At 38.7% G+C, this 20,329-nt stretch overlaps 1 protein-coding gene across 2 annotated transcripts; it reads left to right on the forward strand.

The window, feature by feature from the left end:
• The first annotated feature begins 1,382 nt into the window (after positions 1 to 1,382).
• On the forward strand, positions 1,383 to 7,068 carry cunh16orf87 (chromosome unknown C16orf87 homolog). 2 transcript variants are annotated; one of them, XM_069172918.1, is made up of 4 exons: positions 1,383 to 1,750; positions 3,084 to 3,183; positions 4,882 to 5,061; positions 6,425 to 7,068. In XM_069172918.1, exons 1-4 carry the CDS (start codon positions 1,577 to 1,579, stop codon positions 6,556 to 6,558), a joined length of 588 nt encoding a protein of 195 aa, XP_069029019.1. In that variant the 5' UTR covers positions 1,383 to 1,576; the 3' UTR covers positions 6,559 to 7,068. The 2 variants fall into 2 exon arrangements, with proteins under 2 accessions (XP_069029019.1, XP_069029020.1); XM_069172919.1 differs by having other exon boundaries at positions 1,386 to 1,750; positions 6,420 to 7,068.
• Positions 7,069 to 20,329: the final 13,261 nt, after the last annotated feature.

The raw sequence follows: 20,329 nt of genomic DNA on the forward strand, positions 1-20,329 counted from the left end.
AATCACAACACAGGTTGTTTCATGGCACTTAACACATTAAAGTCCTGACAGCAGAACTTTACAACAATACACAGAGAAACCCAACAATTCAACAATTCCCACATAAACTAGGAGGGAAAAACTCCCAACAGAGGGAAGAAAAACTTCCCTCAGAAGTGGGCGGAGCATCTGCCTCGACCAGTTAGTGGTGAGAGGAGAGCAGAGAGAGAAAAGGACAGCATGGAGATCCACAACATGAGCAGCAGCAGATTAGACTTGTACAATATCTCTGCAAAGACGTTTCCTCCAGCTGATGACATGAATTTCAGTAGGTCTCCACGTCTTATCACCCACTGGTCCACCTGCAGTCACTGTTCAACAGCAACACCGTCTGTAGCAATGCAACCATTACGAAGGACACGCAGACCAGAACATGCAGCAAGGGAATAAAACAATAAAAGCTCAATTTAAAACCACCACATTCCTTTATCAAATGATAACATAGAGGAACGTACAACGGGCGATAACATTTCATAATGGATCTAAGGGCCCGGTAGGTGCTGCAGGTGTAGTTCCCCGTCAAACGGAAATATGTAGACGCAGTTCAATTATCCTGAGTTTATGTCCTGTTGAAGTGTGTGAGTTGTGGTCTGCTGGGAGTCGGTCTAATGACAACACACACAGGACTCAGGAGACGAGGCACAGCGATCACATCCATTCGGCAAAACAAAAGAGTGGATAAACAAGAAGAAACGTAGATTCGGCCATTAAGCTCTCAAAGGCAGACGGACAGTTCATTGTAAAGGGAAAACAACAGGAAAGAGGAAACAATAATAAACTAGATTGCACAAAGGTCACAGTAGGCTGGCTATGTATTATTGGAAAGCACAGCTGTAGAAGCATGTGATCATTAACTGTGGGAGGTGTTTGGCAGGATTTTGATGATGAGTTAAGATTAGAGCTGGATTGAAAAGAGATTTTGGAGTGTGGGGACAAAGCAGAAGAACAGGATTTAAAATAATCTAACAGATTTAAGATACGACTTTATAATTATTATCCCACAGTGGGGAAATTTAGTTGTCACAGCAGCGTAGAAACAGAAAATGGTGCACACATTAAGAAAAAATTACAAATACGTATAGGATGAAAATAAGATAGATAAAACGTTTTTTTGTTTTTGTTTTTTTTAAGTAAGAACAATGAATAAATACACATACACACACACACTATATACACAAAAATAAATAAATACAACTTGGGATGATTAAAAGTGACTTAAAATCGTAGGAAGTAAGTAGGACCAGGAAGTGGCACTAGTGCAACATTACGGATGCGAGCTGCGCTTAAAACCCAAAGAAGAAGAAGAAGAAGAAGGAGTAGATTCCTTCCAGCTGATCCAATCTAGCACCAACCGTCAACCATCATATTCCCCAAGGAACTTAAATGCAACGCGTATACGGACGGATCCGCAGTGCGCATGCTCGCAGCTGTAAAATCCACCAGAGGGGAACTGTGTGTACGGATTTTGTTGAACAGCGCGTGGTAATGAAGCTAACATGACGTCGGCGTGTGTTTCTGTTGTGCGCGTGTTAGAGTAATGTCGAAGAGAACCCGTCGCCGTCCCAGTGTTGCAGACCGAGGTTGTGTCGTTACCGTGAAGCTCGTTAGCTGGTCGCCGGAGGGGGGTTGGTGGGAGAAACCTACTATGTCGGCGAATAAAACAAAGAAGGTCAAAATGGCTACGAAATCTTGTCCTGAATGCGACCAACAGGTGAGAAAAAAAAAAGACATCTTTCACTTTTTTTTGGTTTGTGAACGTGCGTTTTATGTACGTCGCTTTTTAATTCCTGCTACGTCGCTGTTGGCTCTTCGGAAACAGGCTCCGGTCGCAGCCTCGTTGAAAACACGACGTGGAAACGACATTAATTCCTCTTCAACATTTAAAGTAGGAGCTGTCGCGTTTAGTCGCTATATATATATATATAAAAAAAAAAAAAATTCCGTTTTGTTATGTTTTATTTTTATTTGCTAAACTCTGATATATTGATCTGATTACATAACTTATGGCAGCTGTCGTTTTTGTCCCAATTTTGTATTCAATCAACACTGTAAAGAAAACACAAGTTGGGAAATCAGTTCACGATCATCTGAGGCTCTTGATTTTATTGACTCCCTGATTTTTGTTTTTTGTTAGCATCTTATTAACATTGTTTCTTTGTTGTCTTTTTGTTTGTTTGTTCTTGTTATTTCTTACCTTGTTTTCCTACATCTTCCAGGCAAAGTGACTACAGTTTAGTAGTACCCCCTTCGCCCCCCCTCTTTTTTGTTTCTGGTTTACTATTACCAGCACAATATTTATTTAAATATGTATTGTGTGCCATAACAATTAATAATCACAAAACACTGGTAAAAGAAAGTTTGTAGTGGATGAATGTGAACTGTGTTTTTCTCAATTATGGCTCCATTTTTTTTAAGTGTCATAACTTAGGAATAGAGGTGGAGATTGTGACCACATTATATTAATACTTTGGTGATTTTTTTTTTTTTTTTTTTTTTTTTTGTGCTTTCAGATTGATGCACAACACCCAACCACATCTGCACCATTTGCACCAGGTGCAATTGCACCATTGTTTAGGTGTATACATTTGTTTCTTAGCTGTATATATGTTTGTATGGTATGTTGTTGTTTTTTTTCTTTTGCACCCTGAGAGAGAAGCCCTCAATCAGATGTGGATACTTTACTCTCTTTACTCAATATATTTTATGATTATTTACACAATTTGACTGCTTGGCGGTGGTTCTAAATTTAATTTAAATTTGCCCAAAAATTCTATAGACATCTTTTTTTTTTTACCTTCTTCATGGTTATTGAGGAAAGGCTAGTGGCAAAAATGTTTTATTTACCTGAAATGAGCTCTTCAACATGGAGTGTAATTTAAAAAAAAAAAGAAAAGGGAGGAAGTCTGAAAACCTTCTGAAACGAGCGTGTGTGTGTGTGTGTGTGTGTGTGTGTGTGTGTGTGTGTGTGTGTGTGTGTGTGTGTGTGTGTGTGTGTGTGTTGTTTTGATGGTAATCCGATCGTCTGTTTCCTCGTTTCTTGGTAGATTCCCGTTGCGTGTAAATCTTGCCCGTGTGGTTACGTGTTCATCAGTAGAAAACTCCTCAACGCCAAGTTGAACGAGCGCTCGTCCCCAGCAATAGCAGGTACGCTTTCATTTTGCATGAAGCTCATGTTTTATGGGATACTTGTGGGATACTTACTGCTAGAAAAATGCATTAAATTTGTTCATATTTATTCTTATTAAATATAATCTGTGCAAGTCAGTGAGGATCCCTTGTTTATTTTAAGGATGCGAATGAAGACTGATTTATTTTTTGCTTCCTTCATCACATTACATGCACTGTATTTGGATGCAGTTGTCAATAAATGTAGTAATCAAGTGTTCTAACAATTATTCAACTGACTAATCGGACCCTCCAGGATTTTTTTTTTGTGATTTGATGAGATCAAAAAAGTTTGATTTTGCAGCTGATCTTCTCAAATTGCAAATTTTTTGGCATAAAATTGCAGGAATTTAAAAACACTGCAAGTCCAGAAAGAAAATTTTGATTTAAAAAAAAACCAAAACGTTTTTAAGCCCTACCTGATAAAGGAACACATATTTAATCACTTCCTTTGAGAATAATCATGCTGCACATCACAGAAATATTTCAGTTGTTATCTTTTTTTAAATGCATTTATTGAACTTAGAAAATCATTGGGCTAAAAGTTTTCTTTTTTTTTTTTAATTGACTTCTCTTTTCAGAACAGACAGTCTGTGACTAATATAGAAACAACAACTGTCAAAATAAGAGCGTTAGATGCTCTTTAATTCATGTTAAATCAACATACAGACCGACTGGATGCACACAAACAAAGTGACGTCTCTGACAACTTCACGTGTGGATACAATTATTTTAGCATGCAGTCAATATTTAATCACTTCCTTTGATAATAAGCATTTAATTTAAAACTTTTATTGTGAAGGCCATATTTCCCGCAAACTCCGTCACTTCCTGTTTTTTTTCAGCTTGTTCCTCCGGAGTTTTGTTAGTTGATGAGAGAACAGGAGCAGAAGCTTTCTGATTGGAAATGAGGAGTTATTTTTGTTAATAAAGCGAGTTTTGTTTAAAAAGAGTTATTTGATGCTGTTAATACTTTCAGTAAAAATCGGAATTTTAATGGCGGGAATAAAAAAATAAATTGTAAACTTCCGCAAATATTGTGGAGTTTGCTTGAATTTGTGTTAATTATTGCGATTTGCAAGATTTCCTGGAGGGACTGAATAAATAAGTTATCAGATAAAAAAATAAAAAATGTATTGCTTAAATTGGATCGGTTCATTTAAAACTCCAATTGCTGATATTTAGCTTTCTGAGGTATTTTATGCAATTTTTAGAGTTACCTTCTTTTGTCAGTTCCCGTACACGTTAATCATTTCTTAACGCATCATGTAGCCTTGCAGAGCGATCCACATATATCAGCTGATCCATGCACACACATTTATTAATCTGGAACTGAATATGTACTCCACATCATGTGCATTTTGAATCTTAATTTCTGTCTATTTTATAACACCAATTAGTTGATCACCAATAAAGTCCCCAACAGAACATTCTCATTTCAAAATACCACATTTTCTGTTCCGTGTAAAGACACCGGCACTAAATAACTTTAAAAATGTAAAAATCTTTATTCTGCTTGTTACTGCTCGGTAATAAACACGGTGGAAAAAAAACATGAACGCAAATATGAACTTCTAGTGAAGGCAGAACCTGTCGCACCTGTTTCTGAGAACCTTTTTCTAACTCGGCAGTGAACGATGTGTTTTGAATTATTATCGGTGTTTCCTGCCTTTTCAGACAAGCTGGACTTCAAGCGGAGGAGGACAGAGCGCATCCGCCGGGAGAGGATCGACTCGCCTTTGACCAACGACATGGAAAACAGGAGGCGACCTCGCGCCAACAGCCAGTCTGACCCCATCCGAAGGGGGCGGGGCCGACCCAAGACGGTGGGACTGAAGAAACAGGAAGAGGAGAAAGGTAAAGAAGTGACGATCACACGCATGATATTTCACAAAGATGTGACATAAATTCATCTGCAGTTGTTTATTTTTATTTTTTTATTACAAAGCTTTTTGTCACATTGGAGAGAATGTGAATAAGAAGCTGAACCCTGTGACTTTTTCTAATTGGCTGTGGGAGTATGAGAAACCCGAGTTCTTGTGTTGTTTTTAATAAAAATATTAGTTTTAATGTGCGGTGGCTGGCGGATGCTGAATGCTTTTTTACGTCATCTCTTTTTGTTTTACGAACCCACATGCCGACACATCTGCATTTGATAATAATAATAACTTTATTTCTATAGCGCTTTCCAAAACAAGTTAAACAGGCAGTGGGGCAACAAAAGGCAAAGTCTAAAATAGTGTGTTTTTAAGAGAGACTTAAAAGAAAACCTCTGGCAGGTCGAACAGAAAACGCCCGGTCAGCTTTAATTTGAAGGTCAGTTGGAGGTTCAGTCAGGAATGACCTACCGGAGGATCTCTGGTTGCGTGTAGGCTCGTAGGGGGTCACGAGGTCAGATATATATATTCAGGTGATGTATACAAAAAAAAAAAGGTGTAACATGCTCTCTCCTGTTGGACCCGGTTACGAGTTGAAGTTTGTTTCTGTTAAATTGTAAATTTAAACATGGTCAGAAATGAATAACACAGTTGCCTCTTTGCTCGGGACGCTACTGTGTTACTTCAACTCCGCACAAGGTTACTTCCTCCATTTTAGATGTCTTGGTCTGCGCACACGCACACGCACACACACACACACACACACACACACACACACACACACACACACACAAAAGCTTTGTATTGCTTTAGTTATTTTGAGTGTATTGATTTAAAGTGACGGTTTTTACTGTTGAAAGATTGTTTTGATTGAAAGTACTTTTGATTCTGGATTGATTTCGCTGTTATGAAAGAATAATATCGATAAATTCTGCGAACTTTAAGCAGTCGGTGTTTATCGTCACAACTTTTGAGATGAAACCTACAGTTTGATTTTTGGTCTCTAATACAAGCAAGGACTGATACGTTTTAATAATTTTATGGATATCAATAAATATGTCCAAATAGTAGTATTAATATGCTAATAACCAAATCTGCTCCATTAAACATACAGCAGTGGTTTAGTTCCCGACATCCATTTGAGTCTGCGACATTGAATAACTCGGACGAGTGCTTATTAGAGTCTGAAATATTTGTACGAGTAGCACTTGTTTCCACATCACACACCGCTTCTGCTTTAACTCCTCTGAACAATCACATACATCAAACTTTCCACATTTAAACACCTTTTGCCCAAAATGTCTTTTGTGTGATTGTGTGTTTTTTGTGTGTTGTCAGATAAGCAGGAGAAGGAGGTGGATATTTACGCCAGTCTCTCCGACGAGAAGGCCTTTGTGTTTTCTGTGGCCTTGGCCGAGATCAACCGCAAGATCCTCGGCCAGAGACTCATCTTATAGATTCACCGCCGACGGACTGAACTGAGAAACCTTTGCACAGAGGAACCGAACGAGCAGCCGGAGGACGACCAAAGAGAGCTGAACTTTGACCTGGATGTTGTTTCACTTGGGAAAAAATGGGAGAGAAGTCGCAGCTCTTCGACACCTTAAATTATAAACACCCACACAGGACAATAAAACAATATGTATGCTTCTGGTTTGTGTTGTAATGACATGTATTGTTGTTATTCTACACACATCCACACTATGTCCTGAATGCCTTTTTAGTAAATGATTTTTAATTTAGGAGAGTAAAAGAATAAAGAAAAAGAATATTCGTCTTCTTTGATATAAATGGAAGTCTTATTAAAAGCTCATTTCACATCATTATAAGGTCCCGTTAAGAAGTGATGCATGAATGTTTTCTCAGGAACAAAAAGTGATGCTCTGACTTGAGTTTACCAAAATCGTTTTTAAATGTCAGTATTAAAGTTTTGTTTTTTTCTTCCAATTAACAGAATCGGCCTGGCTAGAATAAATATCGCACGCTCGTCAGATTTTTTTTTGGGTTAGATCCATTTAGCAGCATAAAAAACTGCAATGCTTCAGAGGAGGATGGAGATGTTACAATCGATAAAATCTAACTCTGGATCCCTTTTTTTTTATTTTAAAAACTAATTTATGTTTTATGATATTCTACCCAAGACATAAAATATTCAGATATTTACAGGAAAAGTTTAAGAATTTTCAGAACACTTCAATTATGAGTAGAAGTAAAAAAAAAAAAAATGCACCAAAGACAACAACAAAGTGTCCCAACTCAGTTTAGGCCATGAAACTACTTTGTTGAACAAATTATGAAAAACGAAACGTCCTTTCATGAATTTAAAAAGAACAAAATAGAAAGTCTTCAATTATGTTAAGCCTCAGTAGCAGGAAAGATTTAGTCCTTCAATGTATATTTAGGAAACAAGAACACTTAATTGGATCATTTTGTTTGAACACATTTTATGTAGAAGGCTTACATAAAGAAAATATAGGTTATTACTTTTCATGTCTAATCTCTAATTTTCTGAAATCCACAATAGTCTGGTTTGTCCAAACTTGTATCACATTTCTTTTCCTATACTTCCTTCTGTTTCGTATAGAAAGACAGTTCAAGGTTTCTGTAACCGATAAGTGAGAAGAAAAGCCAAACATCAGCCTGGACGACAGCACCAAACCCAGGCTGATGTTGATTCTGGACTCATTCTCCAGGAGCATCCCCTCGCTTGCAGAGTCCCCCGGTTTCAGTCATCTCATCGTTGAGTTACAATATATTCTCAGGCAAATCAATATTAAATCCTCTGAATCCTGAAAAGTAAAATTCACAATTTTGTAACTCCACAAAAACAGACAACCCAGTAAAGTTACACTGCAATGATGAACAGAGATTATCTTAAAAGACAAAGAACCTCTTGTTTGGCTTTTCTTCTCACTTATCAGTTACAGAAACCTTGAACTGTCTTTCGATACGAAACGGAAAAGAAACGTGATATGAGTTTGGACAAACTAGACTATTGTGGATTTCAGAAAATTAGAGATTAGACATGAAAAGTAATAACCTATATTTTCTTTATATAAGTGATGGTGGCGATCCAAATAAATGCCCTCTTGGTGAGAACATAATGGACAGCAACCTTCAGTGGAAATAAAAGTGAACTGCGTGCCAATAGGAGGATCTGAAAGCGCTGTTTTTGTAATGAATCCCACAGCATGATGATCTGAAGGGACTCGTTTCATTCCCATCGCACCTCTGTCACCACATCTGGTGGTTGCTTGTGTGCATGCTGTCCTGTGGACTAACTTTATGCACGGTCAATATTCATTCATGCATTTGTCACTTTATCATGCTTAGAATCTTTTCTTGTAACTGAGTTATTATATTGGAGATGGAATTGATGTTTTGTCTTAAAAACTTCACTTCACATTTGTCCCTCACTTTGTTCCTCTTCTGTTATTTGGTTTATTTTAGTGAAATGGACTTTATTATATGAACGTTATCTGCAGTCTTATAGTTTATTTAACTTGTAGTTGTGGTCAAATGAAATATGGGATTCTTTACTATAAGGACAAATGGCAGTTTAGTGTCATTGTAAAAACACAACGACATTTTTGTGCTTTAACTCCAATCACACATTGTCAAAGAAATCTTTTAAAATCCTTCCTTCTCGATCAAAGTGAGGAGAAAAGGTGATAAAATGTATGCCTGTCACACACATCCGGCCCAAATGACTAAAACTCACAAGCCTTCACATATATAGGCAGTTGTTTTTCAATTTATCAAGTTTTGATTCTTTCTTTTTGTCGCTGATTTTCACTTTGTTTTATTCTTTTATTGTTCAATATTTGTATCAAAATATAAATTTAACTCTTGCCCGGGAAAGACGTGGCCCGAATTCACAAGTGCAAAAAATGGATAATTGTGTTTTTTTTCCACTACAGCGGTTTAGGGGGCAGCACTTTTCTTCCTGCTGGCTCCTCCCATATTTTAATAGATCAATTTTACAAATCTTTTTTGTTGTCTCCTCACCCAATCTTTGAAGTGATTGTTTTCTAACCGAAGCTCTGGAAATGTTAATTTTCCAACAGGAGAAAGCACATCTTAACTGAAGGGATTTTTGATGAGAAGGATATAAAAAAAAAAAAACACTATATAGAAAAAACTTAATGTAATATATTACATTTTGATAAATGGCAACTAATGCTACAAACAAAACTGCATGATATTCCATGACTAGGCCCCAAAATAAATAAATCTCCTGACTTTTTATGTCTGGAATAGACGTTTTATAATTCCATGATCTTCCAGGAAGTCCACGAGGGAACCCTGAAAAATGTATATGATGCATCAATTGCATCAATCACATGCTTTGAAAGATCTAATCTGAGACCAATAGATCCGTCTGCTGTTTTTTTTTTTTTTTTTTTTTTTTTTTTAGATTTTATACACTTTATTAATCCCCAAGGGGACATTTCTTCACTACAGCAGGGGGGCTCTCAGAGAGGAGCTGCTGCAGCAGGCTGCCACTAGCGAGGCGCCAGGTAACCTGACCTGAGGTGCATGCTTTTGGATGATGGGAGGAAGCCGGAGAACCCGGAGAGAACCCATGCAAGCACAGGGAGAACATGCAAACTCCGCACAGAAAGGCCCAGGACCGGATTCGAACCTGGAACCTTTTTTGCTGTGAGGTGACAGTGCTAACCACTGCACCACCATGCCGCCCATGTTGTTGTCTTCAATGCAAACCGAACATTCCTACAGTTTCCAACTGTGTTATAATAAGAGCAGCAACATGGTGAAAATTAAAAAGCATAATTTCAATGATACGACAGCACTGTTGCAGGAACCTGGAGTCCGAGGACAAAACCTGCAGCCGGCAGTGAGGGAGCTGAAACAGCTGAACAGGACAGACTTTGGATTTGACGGAAAAAGGTGTTGGTGGTTGTGTGTAGCAGGTATGAACGTTTTATACGAGTAGAAAACAAAATCAGTAAATCAATTTAGTACTTTATGTCTTTGTGTTTTCTTATGAACATGACGATGTGTTTTGCGTGACTAGTTATTTTTCTATTCCAAGCTGAAATTTCAATAAAGTTCAAGTGAGGATTTTCTCTCATAATAAGGAGCACTTTTGTTTTGTCTGCAATTAAATCCGAACACAACAGCTGGATTTGACCTTTATATAATACAAAATAGTGTCACTCCCTCCATCCACCAGAAGTCCTCAGTTTCTCAGGATTTCTGGTGACTCTCCTTTAACTGGAGCTATAATGTGACTCCTAAGTGTAAGTGTGTTATCATTGTGTGATAAGGCTATGTTTTTTTTTAAAATAAAATATGATGAAGTCAGATATAGAGATTATGACTTAACCACGAGTCTTGGACAGCAGCCTGCAGAGTATAGACTAGTGACGACGCTTGTGGAGAAGTCAAAACAATTCCAAGGTACAGGGAAAAACAGTTGAAACGACAGCCATCTTCTTGTGGGCCAAAGAAAATCTCCAATGGACTGCAGTTTGAGTGCCCCTGTTGTAAGGCCTCGGACACACAGGCTTTGGGGCGTGTGCGTGGTGGTGGCAGCAGAATGTTGTGGTTTTCTGCGCCCATGTTAACAGGTTAGAGCAGCCACGCCGCCTCAATGAAACGACCATACACTTGTGACAATTGCAGTTTTTAGTGAAAATGGAGGAAAAGATCTGTGATCAGTTGGGCACTATATAATCATGGCAGAAACCCAGTGGATTCTCTGTCTCACGCCTGTGTGTCTTGCTCTGAATGAGGGTAAAGAAAACTCACATGACTGCTCTTTGATTTCAACCATAGACCGGATGGAAAAGTGAACGTAGCTTATGGGTTGGAAAAGTGAGGCCAATGCGAGTGTCTTAAATTGCACTTGTGCTAATTATTGCTTAATCATTTATTCATAATCATTTGTTTCATTGATTTGTTAGTGATAAGTTTGTCTTGGTAACTTTGGTGACTTTCTCTCTGTGTAATTAATAATTTTCACGGCGATGTGACTCAATCTGGGCCAGTTGACGTGTCTGTGTGTGCAACATGAAGAGGTCAAAAGTCAGAAAGCCAGGTTGTAAATTTCACAGGATGCTCTTCTATGCAAGATATATCTGCTTACTGGGAAGATTCAGGTTTCTGGGAAGATTCGGAAAAAGAAATCTTCCCAGAAACCTGTTTGTAAACACTTAGTTGAAGTCGTGGCACTGTGATGCAGTTTTATACTGTATTTGAGCTTCACTCGCTGAGATAAGGCTGTTTTTGAAACATTGTGTTTCCTGTGAAATTGTCCACACAAAGTGACTTGAAATCACGTTGGCCATGTAGTGTATCCCATTTGCCAAAGTTCTGAGTGGGAAACTTGTTTGTAAACACTTAGTTTAAGCCGTGGCGCTGTGATGCAGTTTTACATTAGGCTGAGAAAGTGAGACTTGAAATGCTGTTTTATGTGAAATTGCAGACACAAAATGACTTTAAATCACGTTGGCCATGTAGTTTATCCCAATTGCCATAGTTCTGAGTAGGAAACTTGTTTGTAAACACTTAGTTTAAGCCGTGGCGCTGTGATGCAGTTTTATGCTGTTTTTGAGCTTCTCTCGCTGAGATAAGGCTGTTTGTGAAACATTGTGTTTCCTGTGAAATTGTCCACACAAAGTCACTTGAAATGACTTTGGCCATGTAGTTTATCCCATTTGCCATAGTTCTGAGAAGGAAACTTGTTAGTAAAGACTTAGTTGAAGCCGTGGCGCTATGATGCAGTTTTACATTAGGCTGAGAAAGTGAGACTTAAAATGCTGTCTTATGTGAAATTGCAGACACAAAGTGAAGCCACATTGGCCATGTAGTGTATCCCATTTGCCTGATGAAGAAATTTCTTCGTAACCACTTAGTTTACGCCGTGGCACTGTGATGCAGTTTTAAGTTTTATTTGAGCTTCTCTCGCTGAGATAAGGCTGTTTTTGAAACATTGTGTTTCCTTTGAAATAGTCCACACAAAGTGACTTGAAACCACTTTGGCCATGTAGTTTATCTCATTTGCCATAGTTCTGAGTCGCAAACTTGTTTGTAAACACTTAGTTTACATTAGGCTGAGGAAGCCAGACTTGAAATGCTGTTTTCTGTGAAATTGCAGACACAAAGGGACTTGAAAAGTCCTTGGCAATGTAGTTTATCCCATTTGCTATAGTACCACTGATGAAGAAATTTGTTCGTAAACACTTAGTTTCAGCCGTGGCACTGTAATCCAGTTTTACGCTGTATTTGAGCTTCTCTCGCTGAGATAAGGCTGTTTTTGAAACATTGTGTTTCCTTTGAAATTGTCCACACAAAGTCACTTGAAATCACTTTGGACATGTAGTTTATCCCATTTGCCATAGTTCTGAGTCGCAAACTTGTTTGTAAACACTTAGTTTAAGCCGTGGCGCTGTGATGCAGTTTTATGCTGTATTTGAGCTTCTCTCGCTGAGATAAGGCTGTTTTTGAAACATTGTGTTTCCTTTGAAATTGTCCACACAAAGTGACTTGAAATCACTTTGGCCACGTAGTTTATCCCATTTGCCATTGTTCTGAGTACGAAACTTGTTTTAAACACTTAGTTGAAGCCGTGGCGCTGTGATGCAGTTTTACATTAGGCTGAGGAAGCGAGATTTGAAATAATGTTTTCTGAGAATTTGTGAACACAAAGTGACTTGAAACCACTTTGGCCATGTAGGTTATCCCATTTGCCATAGTTCTGAGTCGCAAACTTGTTTGTAACCACTTAGTTTACGCCGTGGCACTGTAATGCAGTTTTAAGCTGTATTTGAGCTTCTCTCGCTGAGATAAGGCTGTTTTTGAAACATTGTGTTTCCTTTGAAATAGTCCACACAAAGTGACTTGAAACCACTTTGGCCATGTAGTGTATCCCATTTGCCATAGTTCTGAGTACGAAACTTGTCTTAAACACTTAGTTTAAGCCGTGGCGCTGTGATGCAGTTTTACATTAGGCTGAGAGAGTGAGACTTGAAATGCTGTTTTCTGTGAAATTGCAGACACAAAGTGACTTGAAACCACCAAGCCGTGGCGCTGTGATGCAGTTTTATGCTGTATTTGAGCTTCTCTCGCTGAGATAAGGCTGTTTTTGAAACATTGTGCTTCCTGTGAAATTGTCAACACAAAGTGACTTGAAACCACTTTGGCCATGTAGTGTATCCCATTTGCCATAGTTCTGAGTACGAAACTTGTTTTAAACACTTAGTTTAAGCCGTGGCGCTGTGATGCAGTTTTATGTTGTCTTTGAGCTTCTCTCGCTGAGATAAGGCTGTTTTTGAAACATTGTGCTTCCTGTGAAATTGTCAACACAAAGTCGCTTGAAACCACTTTGGCCATGTAGTGTATCCCATTTGCCATAGTTCTGAGTACGAAACTTGTCTTAAACACTTAGTTTAAGCCGTGGCGCTGTGATGCAGTTTTACATTAGGCTGAGAGAGTGAGACTTGAAATGCTGTTTTCTGTGAAATTGCAGACACAAAGTGACTTGAAACCACCAAGCCGTGGCGCTGTGATGCAGTTTTATGCTGTATTTGAGCTTCTCTCGCTGAGATAAGGCTGTTTTTGAAACATTGTGCTTCCTGTGAAATTGTCAACACAAAGTCACTTGAAACCACTTTGGCCATGCAGTGTATCCCATTTGCCATAGTTCTGAGTACGAAACTTGTTTTAAACACTTAGTTTAAGCCGTGGCGCTGTGATGCAGTTTTATGCTGTATTTGAGCTTCTCTCGCTGAGATAAGGCTGTTTTTGAAACATTGTGCTTCCTGTGAAATTGTCCACACAAAGTCACTTGAAATAACTTTGGCCATGTAGTTTATCCCAATTGCCATAGTTCTGAGTACGAAACTTGTTTTAAACACTTAGTTTAAGCCGTGGCGCTGTGATGCAGTTTTATGTTGTCTTTGAGCTTCTCTCGCTGAGATAAGGCTGTTTTTGAAACATTGTGTTTCCTTTGAAATAGTCCACACAAAGTCACTTGAAATCACTTTGGCCATGCAGTGTATCCCATTTGCCAAAGTTCTGAGAACGAAACTTGTTTTAAACACTTAGTTTAGGCCGTGGCGCTGTGATGCAGTTTTACATTAGGCTGAGAAAGTGAGACTTGAAATGCTGTTTTCTGTGAAATTGCCGACACAAAGTGACTTGAAACCACATTGGCCATGTAGTTTATCCCAATTGCCATAGTTCTGAGTAGGAAACTTGTTTGTAAACACTTAGTTTAAGCCGTGGCGCTGTGATGCAGTTTTATGCTGTATTTGAGCTTCTCTCGCTGAGATAAGGCTGTTTTTGAAACATTGTGTTTCCTTTGAAATAGTCCACACAAAGTGACTTGAAACCACTTTGGCCATGTAGTTTATCCCATTTGCCTTAGTACTGATGAAGAAATTTCTTCGTAAACACTTAGTTTACGCCGTGGCACTGTAATGCAGTTTAAAGATGTATTTGAGCTTCTCTCGCTGAGATAAAGTTGTTTTTGAAACATTGTGTTTCCTGTGAAATTGTTCACACAAAGTGACTTGAAACCACTTTGGCCATGTAGTGTATCCCATTTGCCATAGTTCTGAGTACGAAACTTGTCTTAAACACTTAGGTTAAGCCGTGGCGCTGTGATGCAGTTTTACATTAGGCTGAGAGAGTGAGACTTGAAATGCTGTTTTCTGTGAAATTGCAGACACAAAGTGACTTGAAACCACCAAGCCGTGGCACTGTGATGCAGTTTTATGCTGTATTTGAGCTTCTCTCGCTGAGATAAGGCTGTTTATGAAACATTGTGCTTCCTGTGAAATTGTCCACACAAAGTCACTTGAAATCACTTTGGCCATGTAGTTTATCCCAATTGCCATAGTTCTGAGTACGAAACTTGTTTTAAACACTTAGTTTAAGCCGTGGCGCTGTGATGCAGTTTTACATTAGGCTGAGAAAGTGAGACTTGAAATGCTGTTTTCTGTGAAATTGCAAACACAAAGTGACTTGAAACCACATTGGCCATGTAGTTTATCCCAATTGCCATAGTTCTGAGTAGGAAACTTGTTTGTAAACACTTAGTTTAAGCCGTGGCGCTGTGATGCAGTTTTATGCTGTATTTGAGCTTCTCTCGCTGAGATAAGGCTGTTTTTGAAACATTGTGCTTCCTGTGAAATTGTCCACACAAAGTCACTTGAAACCACTTTGGCCATGTAGTTTATCCCATTTGCCATAGTTCTGAGTACGAAACTTGTTTTAAACACTTAGTTTAAGCCGTGGCGCTGTAATGCAGTTTTATGCTGTATTTGAGCTTCTCTCGCTGAGACAAGGCTGTTTTTGAAACATTGTGTTTCCTTTGAAATTGTCCACACAAAGTCACTTGAAATCACTTTGGCCATGTAGTGTATCCCATTTGCCATTGTTCTGAGTAGGAAACTTGTTTGTAAACAGTTAGTTGAAGCCATGGCGCTGTGATGCAGTTTTACATTAGCCTGAGGAAGCGAGATTTGAAATACTGTTTTCCGAGAATTTGTGAACACAAAGTGACTTGAAACCACTTTGGCCATGTAGTTTATCCCCATTACCATAATTCTGAGTACGAAACTTGTTTTAAACACTTAGTTTAAGCCGTGGCGCTTTGATGCAGTTTTACATTAGGCTGAGAGTGAGACTTGAAATGCTGTTTTCTGTTAAATTGCAGACACAAAATGACTTGAAACCACTTTGGCCATGTAGTTTATCCCATTTGCCTGATGAAGAAATTTCTTCGTAACCACTTAGTTTACGCCGTGGCACTGTGATGCAGTTTTAAGCTGTATTTGAGCTTCTCTCGCTGAGATAAGGCTGTTTTTGAAACATTGTGTTTCCTTTGAAATAGTCCACACAAAGTGACTTGAAACCACTTTGGCCATGTAGTTTATCTCATTTGCCATAGTTCTGAGTCGCAAACTTGTTTGTAAACACTTAGTTTAAATTAGGCTGAGGAAGCCAGACTTGAAATGCTGTTTTCTGTGAAATTGCAGACACAAAGGGACTTGAAAAGTCCTTCGCAATGTAGTTTATCCCATTTGCTATAGTACCACTGATGAAGAAATTTGTTCGTAAACACTTAGTTTCAGCCGTGGCACTGTAATCCAGTTTTACGCTGTATTTGAGCTTCTCTCGCTGAGATAAGGCTGTTTTTGAAACATTGTGTTTCCTTTGAAATTGTCCACACAAAGTCACTTGAAATCACTTTGGACATGTAGTTTATCCCATTTGCCATCGTTCTGAGTAGGAAACTTGTTTGTAAACACTTAGTTTACATTAGGCTGAGGAAGCGAGATTTGAAATACTGTTTCCTGTGAAATTGTCCACACAAAGTCACTTGAAATCACTTTGGCCATGTAGTTTATCCCATTTGCCATAGTTCTGAGTCGCAAACTTGTTTGTAAACACTTAGTTTAAGCCGTGGCGCTGTGATGCAGTTTTATGCTGTATTTGAGCTTCTCTCGCTGAGATAAGGCTGTTTTTGAAACATTGTGTTTCCTTTGAAATTGTCCACACAAAGTGACTTGAAATCACTTTGGCCACGTAGTTTATCCCATTTGCCATTGTTCTGAGTACGAAACTTGTTTTAAACACTTAGTTGAAGCCGTGGCGCTGTGATGCAGTTTTACATTAAGCTGAGAAAGTGAGACTTGAAATGCTGTTTTCTGTGAAATTGAAGACACAAAGTGACTTGAAACCACTTTGGCTATGTAGTTTATCCCATTTGCCATAGTTCTGAGTATGAAACTTGTTTAAAACACTTAGTTTCAGCCTTGGCGCTGTGATGCAGTTTTACATTAGGCTGAGGAAGCGAGATTTGAAATACTGTTTTCTGAGAATTTGTGAACACAAAGTGACTTGAAACCACTTTGGCCATGTAGTTTATCCCATTTGCCATAGTTCTGAGTCGCAAACTTGTTTGTAACCACTTAGTTTACGCCGTGGCACTGTAATGCAGTTTTAAGCTGTATTTGAGCTTCTCTCGCTGAGATAAGGCTGTTTTTGAAACATTGTGTTTCCTTTGAAATAGTCCACACAAAGTGACTTGAAACCACTTTGGCCATGTAGTGTATCCCATTTGCCATAGTTCTGAGTACGAAACTTGTCTTAAACACTTAGTTTAAGCCGTGGCGCTGTGATGCAGTTTTATGCTGTATTTGAGCTTCTCTCGCTGAGATAAGGCTGTTTTTGAAACATTGTGCTTCCTGTGAAATTGTCAACACAAAGTCACTTGAAACCACTTTGGCCATGCAGTGTATCCCATTTGCCATAGTTCTGAGTACGAAACTTGTTTTAAACACTTAGTTTAAGCCGTGGCGCTGTGATGCAGTTTTATGTTGTCTTTGAGCTTCTCTCGCTGAGATAAGGCTGTTTTTGAAACATTGTGTTTCCTTTGAAATAGTCCACACAAAGTCACTTGAAATCACTTTGGCCATGCAGTGTATCCCATTTGCCAAAGTTCTGAGTACGAAACTTGTTTTAAACACTTAGTTTAAGCCGTGGCGCTGTGATGCAGTTTTACATTAGGCTGAGAAAGTGAGACTTGAAATGCTGTTTTCTGTGAAATTGCCGACACAAAGTGACTTGAAACCACATTGGCCATGTAGTTTATCCCAATTGCCATAGTTCTGAGTAGGAAACTTGTTTGTAAACACTTAGTTTAAGCCGTGGCGCTGTGATGCAGTTTTATGCTGTATTTGAGCTTCTCTCGCTGAGATAAGGCTGTTTTTGAAACATTGTGCTTCCTGTGAAATTGTCCACACAAAGTCACTTGAAATCACTTTGACCATGTAGTTTATCCCATTTGCCATAGTTCTGAGTCGCAATCTTGTTTGTAACCACTTAGTTTACGCCGTGACACTGTAATGCAGTTTTAAGCTGTATTTGAGCTTCTCTCGCTGAGATAAGGCTGTTTTTGAAACATTGTGTTTCCTTTGAAATAGTCCACACAAAGTGACTTGAAACCACTTTGGCCATGTAGTTTATCCCATTTGCCTTAGTACTGATGAAGAAATTTCTTCGTAACCACTTAGTTTAAGCCGTGGCACTGTGATGCAGTTTTATGCTGTATTTGAGCTTCTCTCGCTGAGATAAGGCTGTTTTTGAAACATTGTGCTTCCTGTGAAATTGTCAACACAAAGTCACTTGAAACCACTTTGGCCATGCAGTGTATCCCATTTGCCATAGTTCTGAGTACGAAACTTGTTTTAAACACTTAGTTGAAGCCGTGGCTCTGTGATGCAGTTTTATGCTGTATTTGAGCTTCTCTCGCTGAGATAAGGCTGTTTTTGAAACATTGTGTTTCCTTTGAAATAGTCCACACAAAGTCACTTGAAATCACTTTGGCCATGCAGTGTATCCCATTTGCCATAGTTCTGAGTACGAAACTTGTTTTAAACACTTAGTTTAAGCCGTGGCGCTGTGATGCAGTTTTATGCTGTATTTGAGCTTCTCTCGCTGAGATAAGGCTGTTTTTGAAACATTGTGCTTCCTGTGAAATTGTCCACACAAAGTCACTTGAAATCACTTTGACCATGTAGTTTATCCCAATTGCCATAGTTCTGAGTACGAAACTTGTTTTAAACACTTAGTTTAAGCCGTGGCGCTGTGATGCAGTTTTACGCAGTATTTGAGCTTCTCTCGCTGAGATAAGGCTGTTTTTGAAACATTGTGTTTCCTTTGAAATAGTCCACACAAAGTCACTTGAAATCACTTTGGCCATGCAGTGTATCCCATTTGCCATAGTTCTGAGTACGAAACTTGTTTGTAAACACTTAGTTTAAGCCGTGGCGCTGTGATGCAGTTTTATGCTGTATTTGTGCTTCTCTCGCTGAGATAAGGCTGTTTTTGAAACATTGTGCTTCCTGTGAAATTGTCCACACAAAGTCACTTGAAATCACTTTGACTATGTAGTTTATCCCAATTGCCATAGTTCTGAGTACGAAACTTGTTTTAAACACTTAGTTTAAGCCGTGGCGCTGTGATGCAGTTTTACATTAGGCTGAGAAAGTGAGACTTGAAATGGTGTTTTCTGTGAAATTGCAGACACAAAGTGACTTGAAACCACATTGGTCATGTAGTTTATCCCAATTGCCATAGTTCTGAGTAGGAAACTTGTTTGTAAACACTTAGTTTAAGCCGTGGCGCTGTGATGCAGTTTTATGCTGTATTTGAGCTTCTCTCGCTGAGATAAGGCTGTTTTTGAAACATTGTGCTTCCTGTGAAATTGTCCACACAAAGTCACTTGAAATCACTTTGACCATGTAGTTTATCCCATTTGCCATAGTTCTGAGTCGCAAACTTGTTTGTAAACACTTAGTTTAAGCCATGGCGCTGTGATGCAGTTTTACATTAGGCTGAGAAAGTGAGACTTGAAATTGTGTTTTCTGTGAAATTGCAGACACAAAGTGACTTGAAACCACTTTGGCCATGTAGTTTATCCCATTTGCCATAGTTCTGAGTACGAAACTTGTTTTAAACACTTAGTTTAAGCCGTGGCGCTGTGATGCAGTTTTACATTAGGCTGAGAAAGTGAGACTTGAAATGGTGTTTTCTGTGAAATTGCAGACACAAAGTGACTTGAAACCACATTGGTCATGTAGTTTATCCCAATTGCCATAGTTCTGAGTAGGAAACTTGTTTGTAAACACTTAGTTTAAGCCGTGGCGCTGTGATGCAGTTTTATGCTGTATTTGAGCTTCTCTTGCTGAGATAAGGCTGTTTTTGAAACATTGTGCTTCCTGTGAAATTGTCCACACAAAGTCACTTGAAATCACTTTGACCATGTAGTTTATCCCAATTGCCAAAGTTCTGAGTACGAAACTTGTTTTAAACACTTAGTTTAAGCCGTGGCACTGTGATGCAGTTTTATGTTGTCTTTGAGCTTCTCTCGCTGAGATAAGGCTGTTTTTGAAACATTGTGTTTCCTTTGAAATAGTCCACACAAAGTCACTTGAAATCACTTTGGCCATGCAGTGTATCCCATTTGCCATAGTTCTGAGTACGAAACTTGTTTTAAACACTTAGTTTAAGCCGTGGCGCTGTGATGCAATTTTACATTACGCTGAGAAAGTGAGACTTGAAATGCTGTTTTCTGTGAAATTGCAGACACAAAGTGACTTGAAACCACATTGGCCATGTAGTTTATCCCAATTGCCATAGTTCTGAGTAGGAAACTTGTTTGTAAACACTTAGTTTAAGCCGTGGCGCTGTGATGCAGTTTTATGCTGTAT

Source organism: Embiotoca jacksoni, unplaced genomic scaffold (assembly GCF_022577435.1).
Source record: "Embiotoca jacksoni isolate LCO1_2020_lvr unplaced genomic scaffold, fEmbJac1.0.p SCAF_56, whole genome shotgun sequence".
Lineage (NCBI taxonomy): Eukaryota > Metazoa > Chordata > Actinopteri > Embiotocidae > Embiotoca > Embiotoca jacksoni.

What these genes read in the sequence shown, in the direction of transcription:
- cunh16orf87 (XM_069172918.1), top strand. Translation starts at nt 1,577, where the DNA reads ATGTCGAAGAGAACCCGTCGCCGTCCCAGTGTTGCAGACCGAGGTTGT. An exon ending in CTCGTCCCCAGCAATAGCAG is followed by an intron (nt 3,184 to 4,881) that starts GTACGCTTTCAT and finishes CTGCCTTTTCAG; the next exon opens with ACAAGCTGGACTTCAAGCGG. An exon ending in GAAACAGGAAGAGGAGAAAG is followed by an intron (nt 5,062 to 6,424) that starts GTAAAGAAGTGA and finishes TTGTCAGATAAG; the next exon opens with CAGGAGAAGGAGGTGGATAT.